At 49.3% G+C, this 25901-nt stretch overlaps 1 protein-coding gene and 1 long non-coding RNA gene across 27 annotated transcripts in view; one reads left to right on the top strand and one right to left on the bottom strand.

The window, feature by feature from the left end:
* Positions 1-23021, top strand: part of Ikzf1 (IKAROS family zinc finger 1) — a 90834-nt gene extending 67813 nt beyond the window's left edge. For 13 of the 26 annotated variants that reach the window (XM_021254241.2, XM_021254235.2, XM_021254234.2 and 10 more), the window contains 4 exons: positions 3480-3647; positions 8420-8545; positions 13030-13164; positions 19543-23021. In XM_021254241.2, the coding sequence (XP_021109900.1) occupies positions 3480-3647; positions 8420-8545; positions 13030-13164; positions 19543-20231 (1118 nt within the window). In that variant the 3' untranslated portion in view covers positions 20232-23021. The remainder of the gene's footprint in view (positions 1-3479; positions 3648-8419; positions 8546-13029; positions 13165-19542) is intronic. The other 13 variants (XM_087196063.1, XM_021254242.2, XM_087196067.1 and 10 more) reach the window with 3 other exon arrangements.
* On the bottom strand, positions 11479-14723 carry LOC110348193 (uncharacterized). Its single transcript, XR_002393195.2, has 4 exons — positions 13618-14723; positions 12788-12894; positions 12524-12703; positions 11479-12031 (listed from the first exon to the last, which is right to left on the bottom strand). It is a non-coding gene; the product is annotated as an uncharacterized LOC110348193 (long non-coding RNA).
* Positions 23022-25901: the final 2880 nt, after the last annotated feature.

Here is a 25901-nt window from a genome sequence, read left to right as displayed (position 1 = left end):
TGAGCATACACTCTTGGACCTGTGGGAATAATCACTTTCCTGTTGAAGAATCAACCTCAAATGAATTCCCTTCCTGCTAATTCATGCAAAGCTCAACTGGACAATGAAAATTCTCTTAAGTAAATATTTGATAAATGAATCAAATTCTGCTGTATTAAATTGCCAGGATAGAATGACTGCCTGCTTAGATAAAAAGAATAATTACCTTTAATGAATTAACCTGCCCAGTACAGATACGCAGAGTGGCACCTGCCATTCACCCTCCCTTCTGCCCACAAGTATCAGCTAAGTGTTGCACACAGCCCAGCACCCTTAGAGCATCACTTATGGAACAAACAACTCCCAGAAAGAGGAGTGTGCCCCCAGCTTTATGGTCCCCACCTACTCCTTTACGTACAGACAGAAGAAGGGACTGCTGGTTTGACAAACTCAAGGATTTGCATTTGTGTGACGGTCACAGGTAGAGGTAGACCCACTTTGGCCACCCCAGGGTGCTGGGCAGAACCCCAGAGCACACCAAGCAGGAGTCCAGGTCCATGTGACTCCTGACGGGTGGGTGAGCTGGGACTCCACCAAGGCCACCACTGGCCAGTGGCCTCCAGGGACCCCCAGCCCCTCCCCAACAACCTGCGGGGACTTTGGGGGTCTCTCCAGGGGTGATGCACCACTGCTAAATGGTTCATTGGTGCTAGCTTTACTTCCTGTTGGCCACCCACTTCCTGTTAGGGACTCAGGTGTGGCAGCAGTGCCCATGCCAACAACTCAGTGGGAGGACAGGGCAGGAAATGCAGAGGGGAAGCTCAGTGTGCACACGTGTGGCATCACCATTCTAGAGGAGGACAGAGGATGCCTCTGTTCCCACTACGAGGGCAGAAGATGTCCTCGCCATGTCCCTAGTGCCAAGAGTCAGGCTGCTACATGGTGCACTGCAGTTTGGACCTGTCCTTAAACCCCCTCCTTCAGATCAATCCCCCCGCCCCCCCGGCCTGAAACCATGAGGTGACTTCCACCAAGGACTTGGCCTCTTGTTTAAGTCACTCAGAAGGGCTCAGACCCTCTTACCCAGGTCCCCACCACACTGAGATGAACGCACTGAGATGAAACCTCAGTTAGGAATTCAGGATGTCAAGGTCCTCACCTTAGTGAAAAAGAAGTAAGTCCGAGCTTAGAGAGATGTGATCTGGCTCCCCTGCAGGACGTGCAGGAGGTGGGTGTCGGACGGAAACCCCTGCCCCGCTCTGAGGGCTCCCCTGGGTAGCACTGTGCTGTTACTTCCAGGAGCGCTGTCTTCAGGACTCCTGCAGCTTGGCTACAGATTCCAGGCAACTAGAAGCAAATAGATCCCAAGTGACACTCACCACAGGGATTAAGATGCCAGGCACAGCAGGGCACAGGAGGAGCATCCCTAAGTCAGAAGGCAGATGTCACTGTCCAGGGACAAAGGGCAACAACCCCCACCCCAGAAACACTAAATCTACCTGTGATTTCCCTCCTGCCTATCAGACCTGGCTTCTGCCACCACCACCTCTGGGTCACACCACAAACACACCTGTGTCCCCAGCAGTGTCCTTCTTATGGGCACTGTTGGGACTTGGATTTTCCTGATGGTGTCCCGTCCACACCAGCACTGTGGAGGGAGGTGTGTACCCATGTCCCCTGCTTGCATCTCTCTGCACAATATCCTTTGATTTTTTTTTTGTCCACTTGGAGTTAAACACACACATACACTCATGAACCTGTGTGAGGAAGACCTGGAAATGTTAGTAATAAATACTCATCCATCCACTGGAGATACCTCAGGGCTGCCAGGCTCCCAGCTGCTTTAACCTCTCCACCCAGGGTCAGGCTTGTAACTCAAGAGAGCTGGGTATGAGTTAGTTCCACCCTCACCATCCAGGCTGCTGGCCCTGAAATCCTTTCTCTGCTCAGGACAGGAATTTGGGGAAATACTCAAGACATTCCGGTTAGCACCGGACCCCTCCAGTTGACCTATACTTCCATACGTCCTTTAATGTCTGTAAACTTTTAGAGTAGCACATCTATGCCCACCCCCTCACAGGAGCAGCAATAACCAGGAAATTCAAGTGTCAAGATAGACTTCAATATATATTCTCGTGTGGATTTTAATAGTACCTAGTATGCTTCTACTTATTTGTTTTTGATAAGTCATCTCTTCCCTTACAGTCACCTTAATCAACAGGGAAAACGGTTAAATAAGCATTTTTTATTTCTAAGAAAACATTATGCCTAGGACATATTCTCATGGTGCCTCCATGGCAGCAAGTGTGGTCACACTGAGCTCTTCTTCTAAGTGAAGCATTTGTTTGCTCAAAGAGCTTTCATATTTACCTAAAGGTGACAAACATGTTGCTCCTCTAAGTGCGGGTTCAATGAAATGTTCACCCCGTGGAAGTCCGAGACCTGGGACTGCCCTGCAGGACAATAGCATATGTCTTGTTCACAAGTCCCCGTGTGCCCCTCCGTCAGATCCAGAATATAAGCACACGCCCTGCCACACATGGCACACGTCCCAGGCTCTGGATGGGCACCAATTCCATGTACCATGTGCCACCCCAGGAAGAATTCCTCAAGAACGGGAATCTTGTCTCTGAGGTGACCTGTACTTGAAATAGCACTTGTCTTCTGTGGAAGAAGACAAATAAGAGCTTAAAGGTTAAAAAGTTTTGCAGAAAGAAAAAGACAAAAATCTCAATGAAACTCTGACTTTGAAGCCTTGTTTCAGGAGCTTGGGGCTTTGCTCTGCAAGGTGGGACCCTGGCTTCACTGTGTCTCAACTTCGTGTTTTATTTGATCTTTCTCTGTCTCTCTGTCTCTTTCCTCTCTCACCCCACACTTCTCTGTCTGTCTCTCTCTTGATTTGCCTGCTTAGGGACAGACAGGTAATGGAGAAGAAATTGAAAGGGAAAATACAGGGAAAATGTAAATGAAAAGAAGTTATTATAACTGCTATAATGAAGTGCCTTTCATTTAAATATAAGAATGTAACGCTGAAATGAACTTGTGATCCTGAAATGCATTTTTAATGAGTTTCCTTTTTATTTTGCTGCTTCAGTGGCATATTTTAAAGACCCTTTGAAAAAAGCCACATTAAAAACCCCACCAAATGCCACAACACGCAAAATTGGATATTGGTTTATTCCAAAACTGCTGATCAGGAAGAGTGGCTCTTCATCACAAAATGTTGCAGTCACTTTATTTAAATGAGTTTGAATTTGCATTGTGATGTGCCATTCTGATTTAGGGAAAAAAAATTAGATTTTCAGATCAAATTGACCCAGCCAGTGAAGCGTTAAGGAGCTGGCAGGTTTCGTCTGAAAGCCTCGTGTTCTATCAAACCTGCAGCCGGTGGAAGTCACCGAGCCCCCGTGGGAAACAACTTTCTCGCGCCGCAGTTGTCCCTTGTCCCCTCACGCTCGGAGTTTTGAGTTCCGTTCTCACCTTCTCCTCTCCCGTCCCAGGAGAGCGACCCTTCCAGTGCAATCAGTGCGGGGCCTCCTTCACCCAGAAAGGGAACCTGCTGCGACACATCAAGCTGCACTCCGGGGAGAAGCCCTTCAAGTGCCACCTCTGCAACTATGCCTGCCGCCGGAGGGACGCCCTCACCGGCCACCTGCGGACGCACTCGGGTAGGTCTCACGCCCGCCGCAGCGGAGTGGAGGCCACATCAGGCCCCCGGCCCGGCCCAGCTCGCGGGCCTCCAGGGTGTCGGCGGCCTGACCTCAGCCTTGGTTGCCCACATCGCGCGCGCCAGAGGTCTCCTAGCACTAGAGGCATTGGGCGGGAATGCAACGCACGCACGCACGCACATGCATGCGCCTGTCCGCACACAGGGTACACACGCATGCGCATACGTGCACGCAGGCGCAAGGGAGAACGGGGAGCCGGGTGTGTCTGGGCGAGGCGGCCTCTGCTTGCTGTGCCAAGCCATGGGGTGTGGGGGGCCGCTTGCTCAGCAACCTCACCCAGCACCCTGGAACTTTCCAAACACACCTCTTCCGGTTCACGGTGCAGCCGCCCTGGACGCTGCCTGCGGAGCGTCTTTACCGTCATTGGCAGCGATAGTTCCCCGCCGAGGTGACGCGTAGGTGGCTCCCACCTTGGCACTTCCGGCAGAGGTCAGGCCCGCCAGGCCGGAGACTGGCGCTCACAGGCCTCAGCCAGAGAGGCCCAGGCAGCTGGCGCAGACTGAGACAGCAACACTTGTCACTAAGCACATCCCAGACAGGCCAGAGCCGGGTGAGGGAGGGGTGTCACTAAATTCGTCTTTAATTAGATTAGAAATCTGGGTGGTCTATTATCCAGAAGCCCCACCGCCTCACGGGTCAGCAGGAGCAGAGGCTCTTGGCCAATTGGTTTTGTCTGCCTGCAGTGTGGTCTACACGGCCTGCCCTGCGCAGGTTTCTTTCTTCCACACTGCGCTGTCGGAGTATTGTTGTGCACTGCACAAGGGCAAATTCAACAACAGCAGCCACTCCGGGCACGTGCTAGGGGGAGAAAGCTGATTCAGACCAGCACCTTACTGCTGTCCCAGGTCGTGGTATATGGAAGACCCTTCCTAGGAGGCAGAGGCAGGTCAAGTTCTTTGGGAAAGATGGACAGAGCTCAGGGTGTCTCTTCCCAAACGAGAGGAGCGTATTTCATGGTGCAGGTTTTAGAGACCTCTCCGGTGTCTGTGTCCTTATCCCACACTTATTGAGAGCCTCATGGAGCTCCTCCAGGAGGGACAGGTGTACCCCAAGAAAGCACCAGCATCTTCCACGTGGCACAGCAGGGCATCTGAGGGAAGGGGGTTGCAGGAGGGCCAGGAGAGGCTTCTGGTGGGAGGGGGGATGAAGCATGTGCCCAGGGCCCGTTTCTGAGTTTGCTCGGAGGAGCCCTGAGGGAGCTGAGGTTCTGCGGTGGCCCTGAAGGGTGTGGTGAGCATTTCAGCGTGTGTTGGCAGAGGTTGGGCCTCCCCCTGGGAGTGGTCCCGTGAGGCCCCAATCAGAGGGAAGTTGGTGGCTGGACGACGCTACAGAGGAGCCAGGGAGGGCTCAGCTGCATCACACAGGTGACTAGGAGAGTGCAGCCCCACCTCTGTCCTGGATTAGGGTCACCTAGACACAAAGGAAATGGGCAGCAGTATTGCACTGGGTCGGTAGGACTCACACCTGCCCCGTTCATGGAGATGTGAAGACTGGCTCTTAGGTGATCCCAGCCCCATCATCGCCAGCCTGGGGCAGCTCTGAGTCCAGTCCTGGTCTCTCCTGCACTGTGCTCCTTACTCCTTAGGGTGATGCAGCTCTCTTCTTTCTGGTGAAATGAGGAACATGTAGCGCAGTGTGTATGTGTGACTCTGACACCACTCCTCGAACCACTGGAGGTGGGATGGGTTCCCACTCTCGGTGTGGCTGCTCACTTAATGATAACAGGGTGTAGTCAGAATACACAGTGAGTGTTTAAATTTTTTAAAAATTAGTACAGTAAACACACAGTGCCATTAATCTCCCTCGGAATGCACCCCTTTGTTCCAACGCACTTCCCATCTCTTGTCACTCTCTGAAGCACCTCTTGAAGTACTCTTGAAGTCCTTTCCTGAGGTCTTCACAAAGTGTGAGGAAAAAGGATAATGAATGCTGCTGCTGAGCACCATCCAGTGGGAAGGTAGGGTAGTAAAAATATGCCATTGTATCTTCATCCATCTGTCACCAGAGTTGGCACTGTGTGACATCCGGCTCTTTCCCAAAGTCAAAATGAAAAGGAAACATTTTGAATCAATTCAGGACATCGAGGCAACCACATAGTGCAACTAAAAACATTCAGGAAAGAGGACTCCAGAGCTGCTGCAGGAAATGGCAAGGACGATGGGATGAGTGTCTTTGAAGCAAGGGGCAGGATTCTGAGGGGGACTCATAGCAATGTGTCTTTGACTGTAGTAAAATATTTTAAATTTAAACACTGTGTTTCTCACACCTCATATGAAGGAGGTGGTAGACTAGGACATGGGTCCTAGTTATGGGTCCAGCAAGGAGTAAGTGAGGGAAACCGTCATGGAAGCAGGGCTGCTGTGGGAAAGTGCTGTTAGACACATCTCTGGGGGAAAATAAACAGAGATGTAGGTTGTTCCAAATGATTTCACTAGGGTGGACTGAAGGCAAACCCTAACGTAGGCATGTTCCATTTCCCTCTGGAATGAGCATGCCCCCACTTCATTAAAACTATGAGCAACCACATAGCTCTCTCTAGGAACTGGTGGAAGCCTGAGATTCCAGACATAACACATCAGTGGTGGTAGCTATAGAACTTGTCCCATGGTGCTCTGCTATCCAGAGAAGCTTGGGGGCTGGGAGCAGTAGTGCATGCCTGTAATCTCAGCATTCTGGGAGGCTGAGGCAGGAGCCTTGCAAGTTCAAGCCTGGGCAACTTACTGACTTGGCAAGACCCTGTGTCAAAATAAAAAGAGCTGGAGATGTAGCTCAGTGTGAAGGCCCTGAGTTCAGTCCCCAGTACCACAAATAAGAAGCTTGAGGGATCCAGAAGGTAGAGAAAGGATCCCCTTTCTCCTTCACTGCTTCTGTCGAAATTGTAGGCTTTATTAGAGACTTTCCCACTGCAGGACCTTAGCTCAGTGGCTTACAGTGAATATATCTATGTTGCATAGTTAAAATCAGTCATATATTCAGAAAAATGGATATTCACATACCATGTCATACATACAGAAGACTATTTTGATTATGGAATTCACCAAAATATTACACATTTTCCAAGAAAGGGCATGAAAGGGTTACTTATATATTCTTTTCATTTCTAAAACAGTAATCAATTCAATATACAAGTTTAATCATAGTTTATATTAGTTAAACATCCTTATTTGGATAATTTTGATTTTTATAGAATAAAATATTATAAATCAAAAATCACAAGAAAGAAAACCCTGGTCTTAGGTGAAAATTTATACAGTAAGTTCTCAACTTACAGTATACAGAAAACATACATTTCTATATACAGTATACAGTATATAGAAAACTCTGGTCTAAGGTGAAAATTTATACAGTAAGTTCTCAACCTTGGAGTTGCAAACTTTCACAGGTGTACTGTATAAGACTTATTTGTTGGCTTATAAACAAATCCAACTTAGGAACAATTCTCTCGGAATGGAACTTATGTGTAAGTCGAGGACTTACACTATTCCTTATATAAGTAACTGGAGAAGTTTTCTTCATTTCATCTTTTTAAATGGTATCTATTGCAGTCTTTAAATATAAGCATGATTTGGATTACTTGCTAGTTTTTTTTTTTCCTAAAATACCATTTAGTAAAATTCAGGAAGGACTGTATACACATACACACACACACGCGCGCACACACACACACATGCACACTCCCCAGTACACTAGCTATTAGCCATATGTGATGATTTAATTTTAGAAAATTAAAAATTAAACAAAAATAACTTTAGTTCTCTGTTAGACAGCACAGTGGCAGCCATGTTGGATGGCATGCTCGCTGCCATTTTAGACAGCATTATGGCTACCATGTTGGACAGCAATGTGGCCGCCCTGTTGGACAGCATGGTCACCACCATGTTGGACAGCATGCTAGCTGCCATGTTGGACAGATGTATAAAACATGTCAATCACCATAGATGAATTCTGATGGTCAGGGTTGTTGTAAAAGCTACATCATTCTAACATTCTTTAGAGAGAAAACATTTTTCTGTTTATGAAAAATGCACTACAGGTTTTCCATATGAAAACACATTTTGGCTTATCCATGTAACTTTCCATTTTGTATTTTTGTATTGTATGTTCTTATGTTAAATATTTTGTATCATACAATACAAATATAAAACACATTAGAATTATATTTATAAATGCAATTTAGAAACAGAGTGCACATTTCCTTAAACCATCTTTGTCCACCATGGTTTCTTAGAGACCTCAAATTATCCCATTTAACCTTTTGAATCACATCCACCTTTGTTGCAATAGATGTAGCAGATGTACAGAGCCAGACCTAGCCAAAGTGCACTCTTAGAAGGCCCACTGTGAAGGTAAATTACCCAGCCTTCCTTGCTTTTCTGTTCAGTTATTTGGTGTCCACATTATAACAGTGCAGTGGCTCATTTTTTTCTAGTTAAGGACCAAGTTCACTGATGTCAAAAAGGGAGAATTTGGTAGCCAGTTTAGCAGGCAAACTGAGGTGAAATAAGAGTCACAGGAGTTCTTGGTATGTCAAGGAGTACCCTGGGCACTGACATTTTAAAATTCAGTAATTTAGGCCAACTCCATAATGCCTTTAGCTTTCAAGAGTAGAATTTTTAAAAACTTTTTTAGGTAATAATTGTATTGCATGCATTCCCATTACGCAGAAGGCTGGCCTTTAATTGGAGTCTTGAACTCAATTGTGTTTCCTGCAGTTGGTAAACCTCACAAATGTGGATATTGTGGCCGAAGCTATAAACAGCGAAGCTCTTTAGAGGAACATAAAGAGCGCTGCCACAACTACTTGGAAAGCATGGGCCTTCCAGGCACGCTGTACCCAGGTAAGCACGGTGCTCCAGGCTGGGCCTGGAGCCCTCTCCCTCCCAGTGCATCAGGAGCCCAGAGGTGCCCTGCTTCCCCTTTATGGCCAACTACGTGGCAATTTCACTAGGAACATTTTCCTTCCCCACTTTCTCAGCTGTCATCTGACCTCATATAGCTTATTTAAAAATCTTCCCTCTTTAAATCCAGAGAAACATCGAAGATGGTAGATACCCTTAAAAGTTGCCAGTTTATTTTTTGAGTTTGTTACTTTAAACCTAAAGGAGCGTACTAGAGCTATAGCTCAGTGGTAGAGCATTTGCCTAACATGCACTTAGCCCTGGGTTCAATCACCAACACCACAAAAACAAACAAATAAAATACAATTTTTGTGCTTAGTAATCAAAATAAGCTATGCAGTCTTTTTGTAAAATTATTTTTTCATAAGCTAAGCATGGGGGTACATACCTATAATTCTAGCATTCTGGAAGACTGAGGCAGATTTGAGCCCAGCCTGGACAACTTAGCGACTTAGTAACACCCTGTGTTTAAAAAAACAATAGGGGGGCTGAGGACATAGCTCAATGTGGAGGCCCTGGGCTCAATCCCCAGTACCACCAAAAGGAAAAGAAAAATTTCATAAAGTTAATCAAATCAGAGATTTCAGGTTATGATTTCAAAGGCAAAGTGTTTGCATGTGCCTTGGGTGTGTGGGCAAAACTTATTAGAGGACTCAGTCAGTAGTGTTGAGGGCATCAGAAGAGGAAGGAAAGATAGCATGTGTGTCCCACCCTGTACTCTGTTGTGTAATGAGATAGCACATAAGTCCTTCTTAGATAACAAAGTGAAAGGTGTGAAGAAAGTACTGAAGAAGGCTGAATTTGCACACAGGACAGCAGTATTACGAAAGTGTCCTTTCTCATTTCCTAAGAGATATGAGTTTCATAAATAGATTGTTATGGTTTGTATCTACATGTCCTCCCAAAGCCTCATGCACTCATAGGTAGGACTTTGGAGATGATTAGATTATAGAGGTGTGAAACTCATCAGATGAGTTTGTAGCTCAATATGATATTGGGAAGCCTGGATGGAGGAGGTAGGTCACCAGAAGTGTGGCCTGGAAGTGTCTATCTCCCCCCTTCTCCCTTGATCACCCTCTGGTTCCTGCCGCCATGCTATGGACTGTTTCTCCTCTGCCAGGCCCCTCTGCCATGCTGCCCTGCTTTTCAGCTGGCTATGGATTGAAACCTCTTCGAACTGTGAGCTAAATAAACCTCTCTTCCTTTAAGTTTTGGGTGTCAGGAATTGTCTCCCAGGGATTAGAAAGTAACTAAGACATAAATAAAATGAAGCTAGCCTCTTTCCAAACAATATTCATTTTACACAACCACTGGAAAAAGTCATCATTGGATGGTGGGGTAGAAATGAAATGAATGACTGATAATTTAGTAAGCCTCTCTCAACATTCTGACTTTAACAAATGGTTCATATGTGAAAATTCACTTGAATACACTCAAATTATTAATGGCCAATGAGACCAAGAGAAAAGAATGGCCAGAAAAAAATCCTAAAATTTTTTTCAGATCAGCCTTGACATTAACATGAAATGCATCCTATAGCAAGGGCTCCCCTACTGGTCAACTGTGGATCTGGGACAACAGCTTCCTGGGCCTTTGTCCTCTTACCTGTGAAATGGGGAGATTCCATGAAATTATTGTTGGTCTTCCAAGTCTCGAGTCTAGACTGGAAAGGTATTGAGAATGAGTGGAAAAAGGAGAACCTGAATGTTAAAATCATAATATTAATTTAACAATTATCAATTTGTGGCCAGTCCCCAAGCAGGAGATTGAGGGAGAATAGAATGATCTTGTTCCTTTAAAATAAAATGTGAACACTCAGATATTGTATTTGTCTGAGAAAATCAGTTAGTGGGTCTGAGAAGCAAGTGTTTCTAATGATGGCATTTACATAGTAATGCTTAATGAGCCATTGTATATGCTCAACATATTTACTAAGAAGTTGACTAAAGTACCGGGCCCCATGGAATAACATCATCTGATACTCACATGGAATTGAGAAAATAAAACCAGCAGAAGAAACAGCCCAAGGATACAGGTTTTTAGTTGCTGTTGTGGTTTGAAGTGGTGGGGCTGGAACCCAGGGCCTCGGGCAGGCTGAGCAAGTGTACCAGAACCCATGGACACTGAGCTCCTCCTGCCTCCCATGGAATCCAGATGTGCATCCGGTCTGCAAACACCTGAGCCTGTGCATCAGTCAGCTTTCTGGCCACATAATAGTACCAGAGAGAGAGAGAGCCATTATAAGAGGACCGTCTTATAAAAGAAAGGGTCAGGTTGGCTCACAGTGTGGGGGTGCCAGTCCATGGTTGGGTAGCTCTGTTGCTTTGGTCAGTGGTGAGGCAGCATGTCATGGGAGAGAACCACTTCCATCACCAGCCAGCGAACAGAAAGAGAGAGGAAGGAACTGGCCTCACAGTCCCCTCTGAGGGCACCCCATGACCGGAGGACTCCCCCAGACCAGACCTCCCAGTGGTTCCACCACCTCCCAGCAGTGTCACCTGGGGACAAGCCTTGAACACATGTGCCCTTAGAGGACCCTCAAGAGCAAACCATAGCAGCAAGCCAGTCACTCCACCTTGCTGACACCTGCCATGGAGGTATCAGCAGGCGCTGAGTGGGGAAACTGGAGCTTTAAGGGGATCCTGGGAAGAACTTTAACAAGTTCCTGCTGGGCTCCATGTGGGCGGGGAAGGCAGGTACCATCCAGCATCCCACTATGCTGTTCCTCTGCTGTCCCTGTGCCTCTCCCTCCACACCCCAGAGGCCTGCCCATGTCAGCTCTCTGGGGACAGCTGAGAGGTCCTTCACTTCCATCCCTCTTAGACTGGCCCATTAAATACAAACAACGCCTAGCTTAGAGGATGTAGGGAAACGCTTTCATCGGGACAGTTTTCTTTAGTAGAAGGCTTTAGTCACCTGTGGTCATTCTCTGCTATATGCAAATAGTTTCTCTTAAACCTGAAGTCACAGAGTGATGAGTTAGCATGTCTAAGGGCAGAGAAGCCAGAGAGCTGGGAGCTTGGGGGCATTTTTGTCCCTGGCTGTGGCCAGCGGGGGTTGGAGCCCTGTGGAGGCCCTGTGGTATGAACGAGGAAACCCCACTTGGATGTGTGGGTGCCCTGGTCAGGCCATTGGCCACTACTGTGCAGAGAAAGGACCTGTAAGTGAGCATGCTAGCTTAGTAGGTCCAGTGGAAACAGATGTATGTTCATCCTTCCTATTAATCGGTGGGGTGAAAGGGGTTGGCCTATTTAATAAGGAACATACATTTACACCATTAAATATAAAATATGCCAGCAATAGTATCAAGTGCAAAATATAGTTTTTATAATTTTTAGGTTCATAATGGCAATGAAGTCATAAAATACTTTGGCGTCCTCTTCTCAGCCATCGTGCAGGGTATAGTGAATAAAGTTTCCAAACCATCTAGAGGCAAGAAAGGACACACAGAGGTGGATCTCAATGGAATTTGGTAGCCATCTATCATAAAGTACATCTGGCAACATGAATGAGAAGATTAGCAACTTTTTTTTTAAAGAGGGGTGAGGCCCAGTGTTATATGAAATTGTAGTAGTTGTAATGTGAGGAGCTCTTTGAAGAATAGACAAATCAATAATAGAAATGGTTAAGCCTGCTAAATGCTCTGTGTTCAATCAGCATGAAATATCTGCAAGCAGAAAGCATGAGACAGAAGCAGTGTCGGCAGAACTGATTAGATATGCAGAAAATAACATTTACTTCTTCAGCTCCTAAAACATAAGGATAAATTTCAGGAGGATGAGTTATACTTCAAAAGAGTTAGCCGTGAAAGCTAGAAGTCAGTAGAGATGAGACTTATGAGATACAAAGTTCTATCTTCAACTGTGGAAAGAGAGGATAGAAAAAATAGAGATCAGTTAGCCGTATGTCTGCATTTACCTCCAGAACATCTGCGTGTTCTCCAGTGTGCAAGTGCTGTTTGACCGTCAGGCTTGCCGTGTCCAGGGACAGGGAGCTTGGGGTTCTGGCTCCACGGCCATGTACCTCTTCTCTGTGTGCTATGCTTGCTGAGGAAATCAGACTCCTAGATCATTTCTTGAGGGGACATTTCTCAGAGTGCTGCTGCCAGGATTGACGGAGTTAGTGGACTTAGCGACATTTTGAAAAGTTTAAAGGCCCTGTCCAAGGGACACAGTTACTTACCTGAGGTCCAGCTTCAGATGACAGAAGTGACATGTTTGGTCTTACAGATCGTGTGTGCTGAGTTGGTGGTGGAGCAGGAGCCCATCACTGTCCGTCTGGCTGGGTTGCTGGGAGGATAAGAAATAACTTCAAGGAGAGGCCCAGTTCTCGTGGGCATGTAGCCAATGTCACCGTCCCACTGGATAGGCTGGAATTCTTTCAACATCCATGTTTCTAAACTGGCTCTCTGTCTTTGACTTTAGTTATTAAAGAAGAAACTAATCACAGTGAGATGGCAGAAGACCTGTGCAAGATAGGATCAGAGAGATCCCTCGTGCTGGACAGAATAGCAAGTAACGTCGCCAAACGTAAGAGTTCTATGCCTCAGAAATTTCTTGGTAAGAGTTACACATTTGCTGTCTCTTAAAAACAACTTCTTCCTGAGTGTTTTAGACTTAGGTGAGGGTAGAGGAGAGGAACCCAATCTGATTTTTTACAAAGCAAAAAGTGGTAAACTTAACATTTCTTAAATTTCTTAGAATGTTTTCAGTACATTTCACAACATTGGCAAACCTCCTCTCGCCAGTTTTTGTCACACGTGGTTTTGCAGTGTCTGGAGCCCTTTGGTCCTTGGTTACTGTGCTTCGGGGGTGGCCGGGTCACTATGGCCAGGACTGGGAATTGGGGCCCCATCATGCACAGAAAGACACCCCAGTCCATGCACCTCTCTGAGCTTCGCATTCCCTGTGGACGACTGTGAGATTAATGCGGCTCGAGTAGCAATGGCCCCAGGCAGTGCTGAGTGAAGGGGAAACATGGTAGGGTTGGTATTTTGACCACTGAATTCTCACTTGTGCCAGATGCTGTGGGGAGCACACTGCAGGGTGAGCCCCTCCTCCCAGAGCTGTTGATCAGCACAGGCGGTGGACAGTGTGTCCATAACCATCATCCAGGCTAAATGGTGGACAGCAAGGGGAACATGGTGGCAGGCGTGCAGCCTGTGGGCAGTGCAGGGCCACTCCGAGAGGCTGTGACCTTGGGAGAAGGGCTCTGTCTCTCTGACCGCCCCTTGGCTCCCATCATTATGTGTCACATGGGGTCACCGTGAACCTGAAAGGACCCCGGGGAGTGAGGACGTGTAGACACCCTCAGTGTGAAGGTCATGTTGACACGAGGGAGTGGGCAAGGGTTGTGTCCAAGAAAGAGGAACAAAAAGCCTCAGGCAGCTGAGAGATGGAAAGAAGACACAGTGATGGAAGAAGGAGGAGGGGCCAGCGCTGGGGAGAGAGCAGGGATGGCGGGGCGGGCGGGAAAGGAAGCCCCACTGCAGTCTCCGAGTGGGTTCCGCGCTGTGTGGGATAGGGGGAGGCGAGCTCTGGAAGGAGATGGCGCTGAGGCTTTGGGCGCCAATTTCCAAGGAGGGCGGGGGTGGGCGGCCCAGGGAAAGAGCGCCGGGAGGGGAGAGGATGGAGCCGCAGAGAGCTCCAAGTGCTGGGGCCCTGCGCGGACTGAAATCTCGGGCCCCAGCCTCCTCCCCGGCAGTGCCAAATCGGGCTCCAGCTTGGCCTCTCCATTGAACAGAGGTTTGTCCTGGATCCAGCTTGGGAGGAGCAGGGGAAGGAAGGCCATTAGGAAGAGACCTGGGGAAACGGGGGAGTCACCATATGTAAGGAGCTGTGGAGCCCAGAACGGGGCCTCCACTGTGAGCAGAATGGGAAGGAAGCCGGGCTGAGGAGGCCATGGGATCGGCGGGGCTCGAGCAGCGTCAGGGGCGGACCCGGGGCCCCCTCGCTGGCCAGCAGCGTCTGCTGAGGGTCCCTGGGCGTGGGTATCGGGAGAGGGCCTGGTGGGCCGAGCAGGAGATCAGCACCCGCAGAGCCACCAGCAGGCCCGGGCTGAGTCCGGTCGGCGCTGCCCCGGAGAGGGCCGGGCGCGCCCCACCCCTGGAGCTCCAAGGCGAGCTGAGCGGAAGTCTGTGACACTTCCGGCAGCCGCAGGAAGGACGCCTGTTCACTCGGAGCTCCTGGGTTACCCGGGAGGACAGTGCTTGCGGGGCGAGGCGAGGAGGAGGAGAGGCCTGCGGGGAGAGGCAGCTGGGAGGACGCGGCCCGGTGGGTCGGGGAAGGGCAGCAGAAACCACGCGGGAAGGAGGGCTCCCACAGCCCAGGGCTGCCACTCTGCCCGCCCCGGCGGCCCGCCAGCGGCCTTGTTCCCTGTCTCTCTGGGCCGGGTCACCCCCAGGAGGCCGTGTGCATCCGTCGGGGACTCAAGGAGGGCGGGAGCCCAGCTGCTTTATTTTATTTTTGCTTTTATCCATGCCGTTTGCAGGACGCAATGATGACAAGCGCTGCGGGGAGCGGGTCCGTGTACACAACACATCTTTCTTACGCCCTCCCTCCTCCCATCTCTCGTCCCCTTCCCATCTGCAAAAGACTTGTCTCCGTTTACTGTAATCTGCCATTTAGTTTTCTCTTCAATTTATTCATACTTACAGTTTTCCATATAAGGAAACCGTGTGATATATAACCTTGCGTGTCTAATTTACTTTCCTTAGCATTATGGTCTCAAACTCCATCCATTTTCCTACAGATGACTCAAGTTTATCCTTCTTTATGGCAGAGTAGTACTCCACTGTGTTAAAAATTCCACATTTTCTTTATCCATTCATCTGCTGATGGACATATAGGCCGCTTCCAAGATTGAGCTGCTATGAATCCTGCTGCCGTAAACATGGGTGTGCAGAGATCACTGTAAAATTATGACTTCAGTTCTTGCAGGAAGATACCTAGGAGGGAATAACTGGGTCGAATGCAATTTCTAGTTGTAGTTTTTTAAGGTGATCAAAAGATACAATGTCTGTGACGGTGCTTCCACCTCTGAAGCACCTTAGAAACGCAGGCCGTGTTGTTTTCATGTTGCGTATGGCTCTGGGAGGCATATAGTTTTGCTCTGTTGATACATGGGCTCTGAACAGAGCATGTAAGCTTCAGCACGAGTGTGAAGAGATTGTTTTGCCCCCGCCATTACACCCTCTGCGCTGGTCCGAGGCGGGCCACAGGGTCGAAGGCCCAGGGAGAAAGGCTCCTGTGAAACAGTGGTGCAGATTGCTGCTTCTACTCTGGCTGCTGACTGGGGCAAGGACATTTTTAAAATACAAAAAACACCAAAACTAAAGTGATGATTATCAGTGTTCCTGCTGCCCATCATAATTATATTGGATTTCCTCCTTTCACAAGAAAAAAAATCCTGTTGTATTATTTAACTTATACATAAATTAATATAAATTGATTTATATAATTATATAATTTATATTAATATATTAATATAAAGACTGTTTTGTGATACTGTGGTTGGGACTCTGGGCCTTCACATTGAGCTGCATCCCCAGCTCTGTTTTTCTTTTTTGAGACAGGGTCTTGCCAAGTCACAAAATTGCCCAGGTTAGGCTAAAATTTCTGTTCCTCCTGCCTCAGCCTCCCAAAGTGCTGGGGTTACAGGCATGCATTGCCACACCTAGCATATAAAGACCTTTGATGCAAAGATTAATGTCTTCAAAATCACTACAAGACCCAGCATTCAGAAATTACCAATATTAAATTAGATGTGCTTCGTTCTAAATTTCTGTCATCTATGCATGAATGGGTAGGATGGTGGGTAGGTGGATTAAAATAGATATACGTGAAATAAATTCTTTCTAAAGAATCCCACATATTAAACATGTCTTAAGTTTAAGAGGGGAAAAGAACCCAAACAGTACATGAAGAGTGGCTGCTCATCAAGTAAATATTATGTCCCAGAAGAATATTACTTTTAAGAATATTACTTTTAAAAGATTAATATTAAAAATATTTAGTATGAAAGACATAAGGAGCTTGGAATCATTATTTAATCCCCGTGTTTCAGTGTGAGGACACCAATACCTACCGGTTCATTCCTTTGAGGAATAAGGGCATCACTCCAGGCCTCAGTGTTTATGATTATTATATGTATATTGTCCAGCTTCAGAATACCCCCATCTATCCTGTAACCATTATGCTCACAGGTGTGTAGTCCTTGTTCATAATCCTGTATTTAAATAGATTGAAGAATCAGACCCAGTCCTCTCAGCACAGATTCCTTCCCTTTTTATTTGTCTCTCGAGTGGACTTTTTGTGGAAGTTCTCCAGATGTCCATACCTACGTGGCTACAAGATGTCTGTCTGTCGCCTTGATACCCAAAGGGTGTCCTGCTGGAGTGGCTGGTCATGATCATTTCCGGTGTTCGCTGATACTCTAGATCTTGCCAGGTCTCCTGGTGGCAACAGGGAGAGTTGCATGTTCCTGTGGAGATGTCTAAATCTGATGTGATATTTTTTCCGTGAAGGTGATTTCCATTTTCTCCCTGAATTCCTATAGTTTGTTTCTCTCCCACCCCTCTTTTTCTCTTTTTTTCTGTACTGGGGATTGAATCTAGGGCCTTCACATTGCGCTCCATCACTGGCCCTCATTCTTTATTTTGATCTTGCTAAGTTTCCCAGGCTGAGCTTGAACTTGTAAACCTCCTGCCTCAGCCTCCCAGAGTGCTGGGATGACAGGTGTGTATGTACCAGTGAAGACTTCTTTCTTACAAGTTAAAATCACACACTCTGACTAGGAGATGTCTTTAGCATTTTGCATTCTAAATAAAATTTTCCTGCCATTTTCCTCTGGCAATTCCCCTCCTGTTTTTTTATTTCTGGAAAACACTCTTTCCTATATCTTTTGCTCTATCTGTTGAGATGTCTGTCTGGGGATACCAGTTGTCCATGCACTGGACAATTTGTCTTCCATATTGGTTAGCATTTCTTTATGCTTATTTTTATTTCTTTGCATTTTAAAATTTACTATTATTATCCTATGTTTCCATCTGTGTCCATAATTCAGTTTTCAGTAGGTTTTGCTCTGTTTTGTGCTGGTTCTCATTTGTGTATTCCATAATAATATTGTTTGGGGCTTCATTTCATCTTCTGAGAGCTGAAATCTCTTTTCCTTTCATTTTGTTGCTTTGACTGCTATCCTTGAATTTTTTTAAAAAACTGACTTCATATCATGAAACCACTGTGAGGCATTTCCTGGCTTCCCTAAATTAGGTTTATCTTTCCTTAGGATGCACTTACTGGTTTGTTTTACTTCCCTTCCTCCCTCGAGTCACTAGAAAATATTTGCATGGTCGTCATGACATTTCTTTTGCTCCTGCCTCTGCTGCTGCTCTGACAGAGTTGAACTGGCTTCTCGGCTTCTTTCCACCACATCTGAGGTTTCCTCTCCCTTGAGCGATGGCCGGTGTTCTGAATCCTGAGAGGATACAAGAAGGTGGAGACTCCTTCATGTCAAGAGATCTGGTTAAAACCCACAGAGCAGCAGTGCTGTGGTGCTTCCTGTTCCCAAAGGGGAGCTCTGGGCTCCCTGCCTTCGGCCCCTGCAGCCCTGACCTTCAAGGCTCTGCCTGTGTCTGGGACCCAGGCTGTCTGCTCCATCCGGTGTCACCTGGCTCCTGCAGGCAGAGGACACACTGCTCAGCGACCAGCGAGAAAGAGAACAATTCTGGTGCATGTGAGGATATTAGGCAAATGCAGCGAGTGCTGTGGATCCATAACCAAGTGTTTAGGAAGTGAGACTAGCATCTGGCACTCGGGAGGCTGAGACAGGAGCATCTAGAGTTCTAGGCCAGCCTGAGAGACTTTGTCTCTGAGAGAGGGAGAGAGAAAGGAAGAGGGACAGAGGCAGAGACAGAAATTAGTAGCCAGATTGTGTCCTGTGTCTCAGGTAGTTTTGGTTCTCCCCTTGGTCATAGATGGCAGATTTCACTAGGATATGCTCATTTCTTCAGCTGACTGCTGTTGCAGGATTTTGTAGGTTTCTGATTTTTCTCTTGCTGTTGGGCACCAGGGAAGAGGAATTCCATGAGTAAATTTTTTTTTTGGTACCGGGGATTGAACTCGGGTCCTTGCTCCATGGGTAAATTTAATAAACCCCTGATAATCTGGAATATACACCTGCTTTTCCTGTACCCATTTACTGTTGATACCAAGTGTTGAAAAGAACAGACTTGGGTGGTGGCTTGGAAGTCACAGAGATGCGACTCTGGGGGAAACAGGACGTCTCGATGGGAAAGCACCCCGCTTGGTGTGGCCACCACACACGTTCATGTTTACAGAGGTGGCTGCCCGGCTCCCGCCCTCCTTGTTCCCAGGCTTTGGTAGCGGGACAGACTTGGGGACAGAGCAGAGTAATTCCATTCTGCTCTGCAGGGACAAATTGAGCAGTTATTGTAAATTATTTAGAAGACTATATTGAAGATACCTCGTTGAAAATATTAATTTTAAATGAAGTATGATAATGCAGGGTTGTTTGGCTGGATTTTGTTTGTTTACATGCTGAGGATTGAACCCACACTGAGCTCTATCTCTAGCCCTATTTATTTATTGAGAGACAGGGTCTTACTGAGTTGCTGAGTTGCCCAGGCTAGGCTCAGACTTGCACTGTCCTGCCTCAGCCTCCCAAAGTGCTGGGATCACAGGTGTGCACCACCAGGCCTGGGTTACTGCATCTCATTCGGCATGGGTATTGTTTAGCCTGTTGAAAGGTGCACTGTCTACCCTGGCACAGATAATCTGGGGTCCTCCCACCATTTACCCAGCCTCCCGTCCGCAGACACAGCTGCCCCCGCCTCTCCTGGCTACAGGGCCCTGGGACCCCGGGCGGGAGGCGACCCCTCCCCAGTGCAGACCCCTCTCACGGCCACTCGCTTCCCACAGGGGACAAGTGCCTGTCAGACCTGCCCTACGACAGCAGCGGCAGCTACGAGAAGGAGAACGAGATGATGACGTCGCACGTCATGGACCAGGCCATCAACAACGCCATCAGCTACCTGGGGGCCGAGTCCCTGCGGCCCTTGGTGCAGACGCCGCCTGGGGGCTCCGACGTGGTCCCGGTCCTCAGCCCGCTGTACCCGCTGCACAAGCCCGGGCCCGAGGGCCCCCCGCGGCCGCCGCCCTCGGCGCAGGACAGCGCGGTGGAGAACTTGCTGCTGCTGTCCAAGGCCAAGTGCGCATCGTCGGAGCGCGAGGCGTCCCCGAGCAACAGCTGCCAAGACTCCACGGACACGGAGAGCAACACGGAGGAGCAGCGGGGCGGCCTCATCTACCTGAGCAGCCACCTGGGCCCCCACGCCCGAAACGGGCTGGCGCTCAAGGAGGAGCAGCGGGCCTTCGAGGGCGCGCACGACGCCTTCCGCGTGCTCAGCATGAGCGGCGAGCAGGTCAAGGCCTACAGGTGCGAACACTGCCGCGTGCTCTTCCTTGACCACGTCATGTACACCATCCACATGGGCTGCCACGGCTTCCGCGACCCCTTTGAGTGCAACATGTGCGGCTACCACAGCCAGGACAGGTACGAGTTCTCCTCACACATCACACGCGGTGAGCACCGCTTCCCCATGAGCTAAAGTGCCCGCCTGCTGCCCACCACGCTGCCCACCTGCCGCGCCCTCCTGCCCGCTGGACCCACTGGGCATGCGTTTGTACATGGCTTCCGCCTTTTTTTGAGCTTGGCTGGCTGGGGTTAGTTGATTTGCTTGGAAGCACAAGGTAGACCCAGTTGCATTGGATGCACCAGAACTTCCACCTCGCCAGAAGTCTCCGTAGACTTCTAGGGGAAGCCCCCTCGCCCATGACCCCCTAGCTTCCCCTTCTCCAAAGTGAGTCTGGGTTATCAAGAGGATTAAATAAAGCAAGGCAGTGCCTGGGAAGGGGCGAGGTGGTCCCATCCCCCAGCTTTCCTCCGTGGCCCCAAAGCAGTGGCTGTGGTGCCCCACCAGCTTGGCAGAGGAGCCAACACCAGGTCTGCAGTTGCCTGGAGGACAGAGCCAGTGGCCCGTGCCCACACTGAGGCCTCATCTAGGGCGCAAAGCTGCCATTCGGAAGAGACCATGCTAGGCCATCTCTGCATGGGAAATAAACTGTCTAGGACATGCGCTGTCGGGTCACCTGGACTAGGGAGGGGCGGGACTGAGAGCCTCACAGACCCATCTTCCGGTTTCCAGGCCTCCTGAGCTTCCCTGGGTGGCATGGAGCTTCTTGGGGCTGTGGTGAGGTGAACAAGCCCAGTGGTCCTGAGGACAAATCCGGGAGCCCTGTTCTTTCTCATTCTTTATCCCATTAACACCCCAAAGTCTATGACTACACTTTAACCACCAGCCATGGGATTCGAACCTTCATTCTCTTTGAAACTCTCAAACAGTCAGCTTCCTCCAAAATGAAAGCTTCCCTCCACCCCCACCCTCCTTTCTCTGTGTCTCTGCCCCTCCCGGGCCCATTCTCCTGCGACCAGGGCCCATCACCCTGCCCTATTCCAGTCCTCGCCCCAGGCCCCCCTGTCAAGCACTGTGTCTCCCCTCCCGCTCTACCCTGCACTGCTGCAGTTTGGGGATGTGGAGAGAAGATTTCGCATGACCTCTCATTCTTAGGCCAAGGGAAGATGTGGAGCCCGGCACTGCAGTTGCCAACACACACAGCTCCCCTGTCTGAAGCTCAGTGTTGATGTATTGAAACTCCGCCATGAAGACGAGGTAGTGTAGGTGCCACACAGAATTGGAAGTGCGGACTCTGCAGCCTTTACCCCTACAGGGGGTCAAGGGGGTAAAGGTAAAGGGGTTAGGCAGTCATGTGACTTGTCCCGAACGTGAAGTCCACCTGGCCTCACAGGAAGGGTACTGGTGCTGGAGGGGAGGACACAGTACAACTTGGGTGCCTCCTCTGGGCAGCCTTGGAAAGCTGCTGGTGTCTGCCTGCCCAAGAAGAGCCCTGTCACTGAGGTCATTACTCTCCACCATCTTAGCAGAAAAAGCGCCTGTGGTTCTAAGTGTGTATAGAACTTGTCTTCACCTGAGCTGTCCAAAGTGAACACAAGGAAGTGCAGGGGAATTGTGGGCGAGCACCTCCACATTCAGTCTCAGCCAGGGTTCTTCGTGTCAGACATGATGGCTGCCTGGCTCCCTCCTGTGGGCTTCTCCTGGGTCCTGTAGGATACGTAGGCGCATCCCTGCCAGTGCCTAGAGCACCCCCTAGTTGGCATCCAAAACTGTCTTCCCAGGGGCAACTCCAGTGAGCTCAGCGAATCCTAGTCCAGCAGGTGTCAGGTGCCTCCCAAAGACAGAAGGCTTTCCCTGTCACCAAGCTGCAGCGAGACCTGTGCTCCTTTGTTAAGATCGTAGATCCAGCAAGTGAATTATTCACCTTCAGTGTTCACAAATACACTTCCTCATGGGCACTTGTGTTGTGTTAAAGGGACAGAGTTCGCAAGGATGTCATTCTTGAGTCATAGGTTTCTTTGCTTCCGGAACGGTATGTAGCTGGGAATAAAACTGCAATGGTAATAACACAGTCTCTACCACACTGATATTTGAGTGAAGGGAGAGGTAGAGGAACCAAGGCTGAGGATAGCTTTGGTTTAATATTCAGTTAGAGACAGACACCTTGCCTTACCCAAATCTGTACACTCCAGGTGAGGTCTCCTGGACTCCTGGTGGCTGGCAGACGTCACCTTCCCTACTCTCTGTCATGTGTCCCAGAGGCACTTGGCCAAGGGAATTATTTCTCTAGTGATGTTCAACAAGCTTAATCTGAGCTGTAAATAGTCTTGGCAGGCCTCTCATTAGAATGCTTTGTACCTTCCTCTAATTCATTTCTTTCTCTTTCCAGCTTTCTTTCTCTTTCCTTCCTTCCTTTCTTCTTTCTCTCTCTCTTTCTTTCTCTCTCTCTCTCTCTCTCTCTCTCTCTCTCTCTCTCTCTCTCTCTCTCTCTCTCTCTCTCTCTCTCTCTCTTTCTTTCTTTTCTTTCTTTCTCTCATGTACTCATATTGGACCCGAGGCCTTTGCAATGAATTACATCCTCAGCCCTTTTTGAACTTTTTTTTTTTAAACTTCTGAGACAGGGTTTCCCTGAGTTGCCTAGACGGGGCTCAAACTTGCCTCAGCCTCCCAGACTGCTGGGATTACGTGCACCACCATGCCCAGCCCACTGCCTTTTATAGCTAATATAAATGTCTATTTGCACACCTTTTGTTGTGGTTTTATATTGTAACAGCATTTTGGAGGGGGGGAACTATTGTATTTAAAGTAAGGTTTCATATTATGTCAACAGTAATTAAATTATGTTTGAAAAGTGCCCATATTCTGTACCAAAAGTCACTGGTTTTTCTTCTAGCTGGTAAAAGTAGGATTTTGCATGACCTCTCACCTTTTGTTCTGCGGTTTCTTTTGTTGTGTGATGGCGCGTGTGTGCCTTGAGTGCTGCTGCGTGCTGAAGTGTGCCTCGAATTCACGCCCCCATTTGTGATTTAAGGAAATGGCAGAGGCAGGGCAGACAGGTTGCCAGGAGCAGGTTGGCTTTCCTGTCTCCTGCCTGTCACCCTGCTTCCCGGAGAGAACCTGGATCCATGCTCCCAACCCCAGGCCCCTTCTGTGATTGGTAGCTGGGGCAGCCTCTGTGATTTGTGCAGACCTGTGATTATCCTGATGAAAGGGCCACAGAGCATGGTCACGTGCTCTTTGCATTCCCAGCAGAAGGCACATCCCAGCCTAGCTGCTTCAGATGCAGTGGCACCTCAGATCAGGAACTTAACTTGTTCCATGATTTTGGAAAAGATGGCCATGTTTGTTTGTGTGGGAAAGAAGGCCGTATATGTGTTTGTCACTGAATGTAGAATTTGCAAACAAATATGAAATTTTACCAAAAGCTTTTGTTTGCAAACCAAGTTGTCTGCAAACAAAAGCATTCATGAACCGAGGTGCTAGTGTACCAGCATGGTCCACCTCCAGTTACAATCAGCCACATAATAGAACCTTAGCCTCTACGTGAAGAAAGGAAGCTACCAGGCAAGGAGTTGTGAGTTCATTTAATGGAGGTTTGCATGTGTGTGTGTGTGTGTGTGTGTGTGTGTGTGTGTGTGTTCCTTGGTTTTGTTTTTGCACTACGATGCTTGTACTCTGGGATTCCAGGCAGTGTCTCTCGCCATGGCAGATTTCTTCACTTTACACGTTTTGGTGCGGTTCCGTCACACCTGGTGTGTACTCAGCTGCTTCTGGGGAGTGGTCTCCAGTGGGGACCCCATTCCACTCAGTACCTCGGTCACCCCCCATCTGTGACCTCAAGGAGCTAGGGACATTGAGGCACAGTGCTGAGGGTGGGAAACCAGAGGGTGGTGGGCGGGATGTGTCAGTTCCCACTCAGTCCCTACCCAGGACAGCGTGAGTGACCTGGGCTGCTGCAGGGGGCTTGGGACAGAGTCCCCCAGGGAGCTGCACCTTCCAGTGTCACCACTGCCCATGCCAGGGCCAGGTGCAGCATGACGCCTGTCCTCCTCCCTCTGCTGTGGACTTGCACTGCTGCAGACCACTCTGGGATGAAAATCCTTCATCTCTTTCAGATAAACATCCACACCTCGCCTGTGTCCAGACCTAGAAAGCACGGTGTGGTGGCTCAGTTTATATGGTGGGTCCAAAGGAGCTGAAATTCAGGTGAATAGAGGGTACTGAATTTCACATCAGGCCCAGGCAGTGTACCCCAGGGGGACCTGCAAACATGGGCACACACCTGTCATCCCAGCACTGTGGGAGGCTGAGGCAGGAGGATTGCAAGTTCAAGCCCAGCCTGGGCAACTAAGTGACTTAACGAGACTCTGACTCGAAATAAAAAGGAATGAGGGGTGTAGTTCAGTGCAAAGGCCCTGGGTTCAATCCCCAGTACTGAAATACATATATGTATATATTGCAGCCTTGAGGCTTGGTTGTCCTAGGAGCCTAATAAACATGCCCTGGAAGCGTCCTGAGAGAGGACACTGCAGGCTCAAGGTGGAGACCAGCGTCACAGGGAGGCACAGGAGGGCAAGGTCCCGAACTCCTGCCAAGCCGCTAGACTTCCGTTCTTCCACTTCGCTGCCATGGAGCTAAGGGCCCTCAGAATCATCTCCACAGCAGCTGTGATGTTCACAGCCTTGCTCCCGCTCCTGAGAGAGTGCTGGGGACAGCAGCCAGGCCTCTGCTCCTCCCGAAGGCAGTGTACACCTGTGTTTACACTCGAGTGTGAGGTGGGGGCCGGGAGCCAGACGTCAGGATTGGGAGCAGGAGCCCAAAGGCCCCTGATGCCTTTTCCAGTGAACTCATCATGTTTCCTTCAAACGCCCTGGCAGTTCTGTGAGTCCTGGTGATACCTTGCGTTCTCACTGAGAGCAGTCAGGTTCTCAAAAAAGCAAAACTCGGCCCGTGCCACCAGCTGAGTCCTGGGTGATGGCCTCTGCCTCTCACCGAGGCGCCCAGCCTTGAGCAATGGGCCCCAGACTCAGAGGAAGTTCCGGCAGGCAAAGCAGGGCCTCTGCCTCGCCCATCATGCTGGAAACTTCAGGCCCCTTCTGTGCATGGTGCCCACGTAGGCAGTGTGGTCTTCTCTCTGCTGCCAGGCATCCCTCTGAGTGGGTAGAAAGGGATTTCCCTTTGGCTCAAAACAGCCACAGCATGAGACGCTCCACAGCCCCAGCCTCGTCCAGGTGCTGCAGCTGTGCTGTGTGACAGTGGACATGTGGCCTGGTGTCTCTGAGTGCCAGGTTCCTTGTCCCTGACACGGGACAGTCACGGCTGACACGGTTAATCCTCAGTGGGTATGGGGCACTGAGAATGGGGTGGGGCTGTTCCAACGTCCCTGCTGGCCCGAGGTGGCCCAGCCTCTCCTCATCTGCTTGTCCCAGCCATGACAACCAGGGGAGCTGAGACCAGGTGGCACCGATTGTCCTGCAGTCGTCCCCTGGGCAGCCGGGGCCGTGTCCCATCTCACAGAGACCACCACAGCAGGCCCAGCTGCAGCTCAGGGTCCCAAGTGAGGAGCCCCTGCGGGCAGGGGCAGAAGTGGGCTCAGGTCCTGCTCTCTGCCAGCTGCCTCGTCAGTCTCTCCGGGGTGAGCAGGGTTTGATCTATGAGCCACATAGGGTCTCAGCCCCACCAAACCTGCCTTCACCACAGTCTGAGCCAGGCCAGGTCCTCATCACCCCACCCCAAGTCCCACGACAGCCTCCCAGCCTCGCCCTGGCTGGCAGCCACCCTCCCTGGGGCTCACACCGGATGCGC

The sequence above is a fragment of the Heterocephalus glaber genome, unplaced genomic scaffold, assembly GCF_053883595.1.
Source record: "Heterocephalus glaber isolate CG9 unplaced genomic scaffold, H.glaber_assembly_v1.0 deba00001610, whole genome shotgun sequence".
NCBI classification, from domain to species: Eukaryota; Metazoa; Chordata; class Mammalia; order Rodentia; family Bathyergidae; genus Heterocephalus; species Heterocephalus glaber.
The sequence above is the reverse complement of the archived record's forward strand: the minus strand, read 5'-3'. Positions and strand labels throughout refer to the sequence as shown.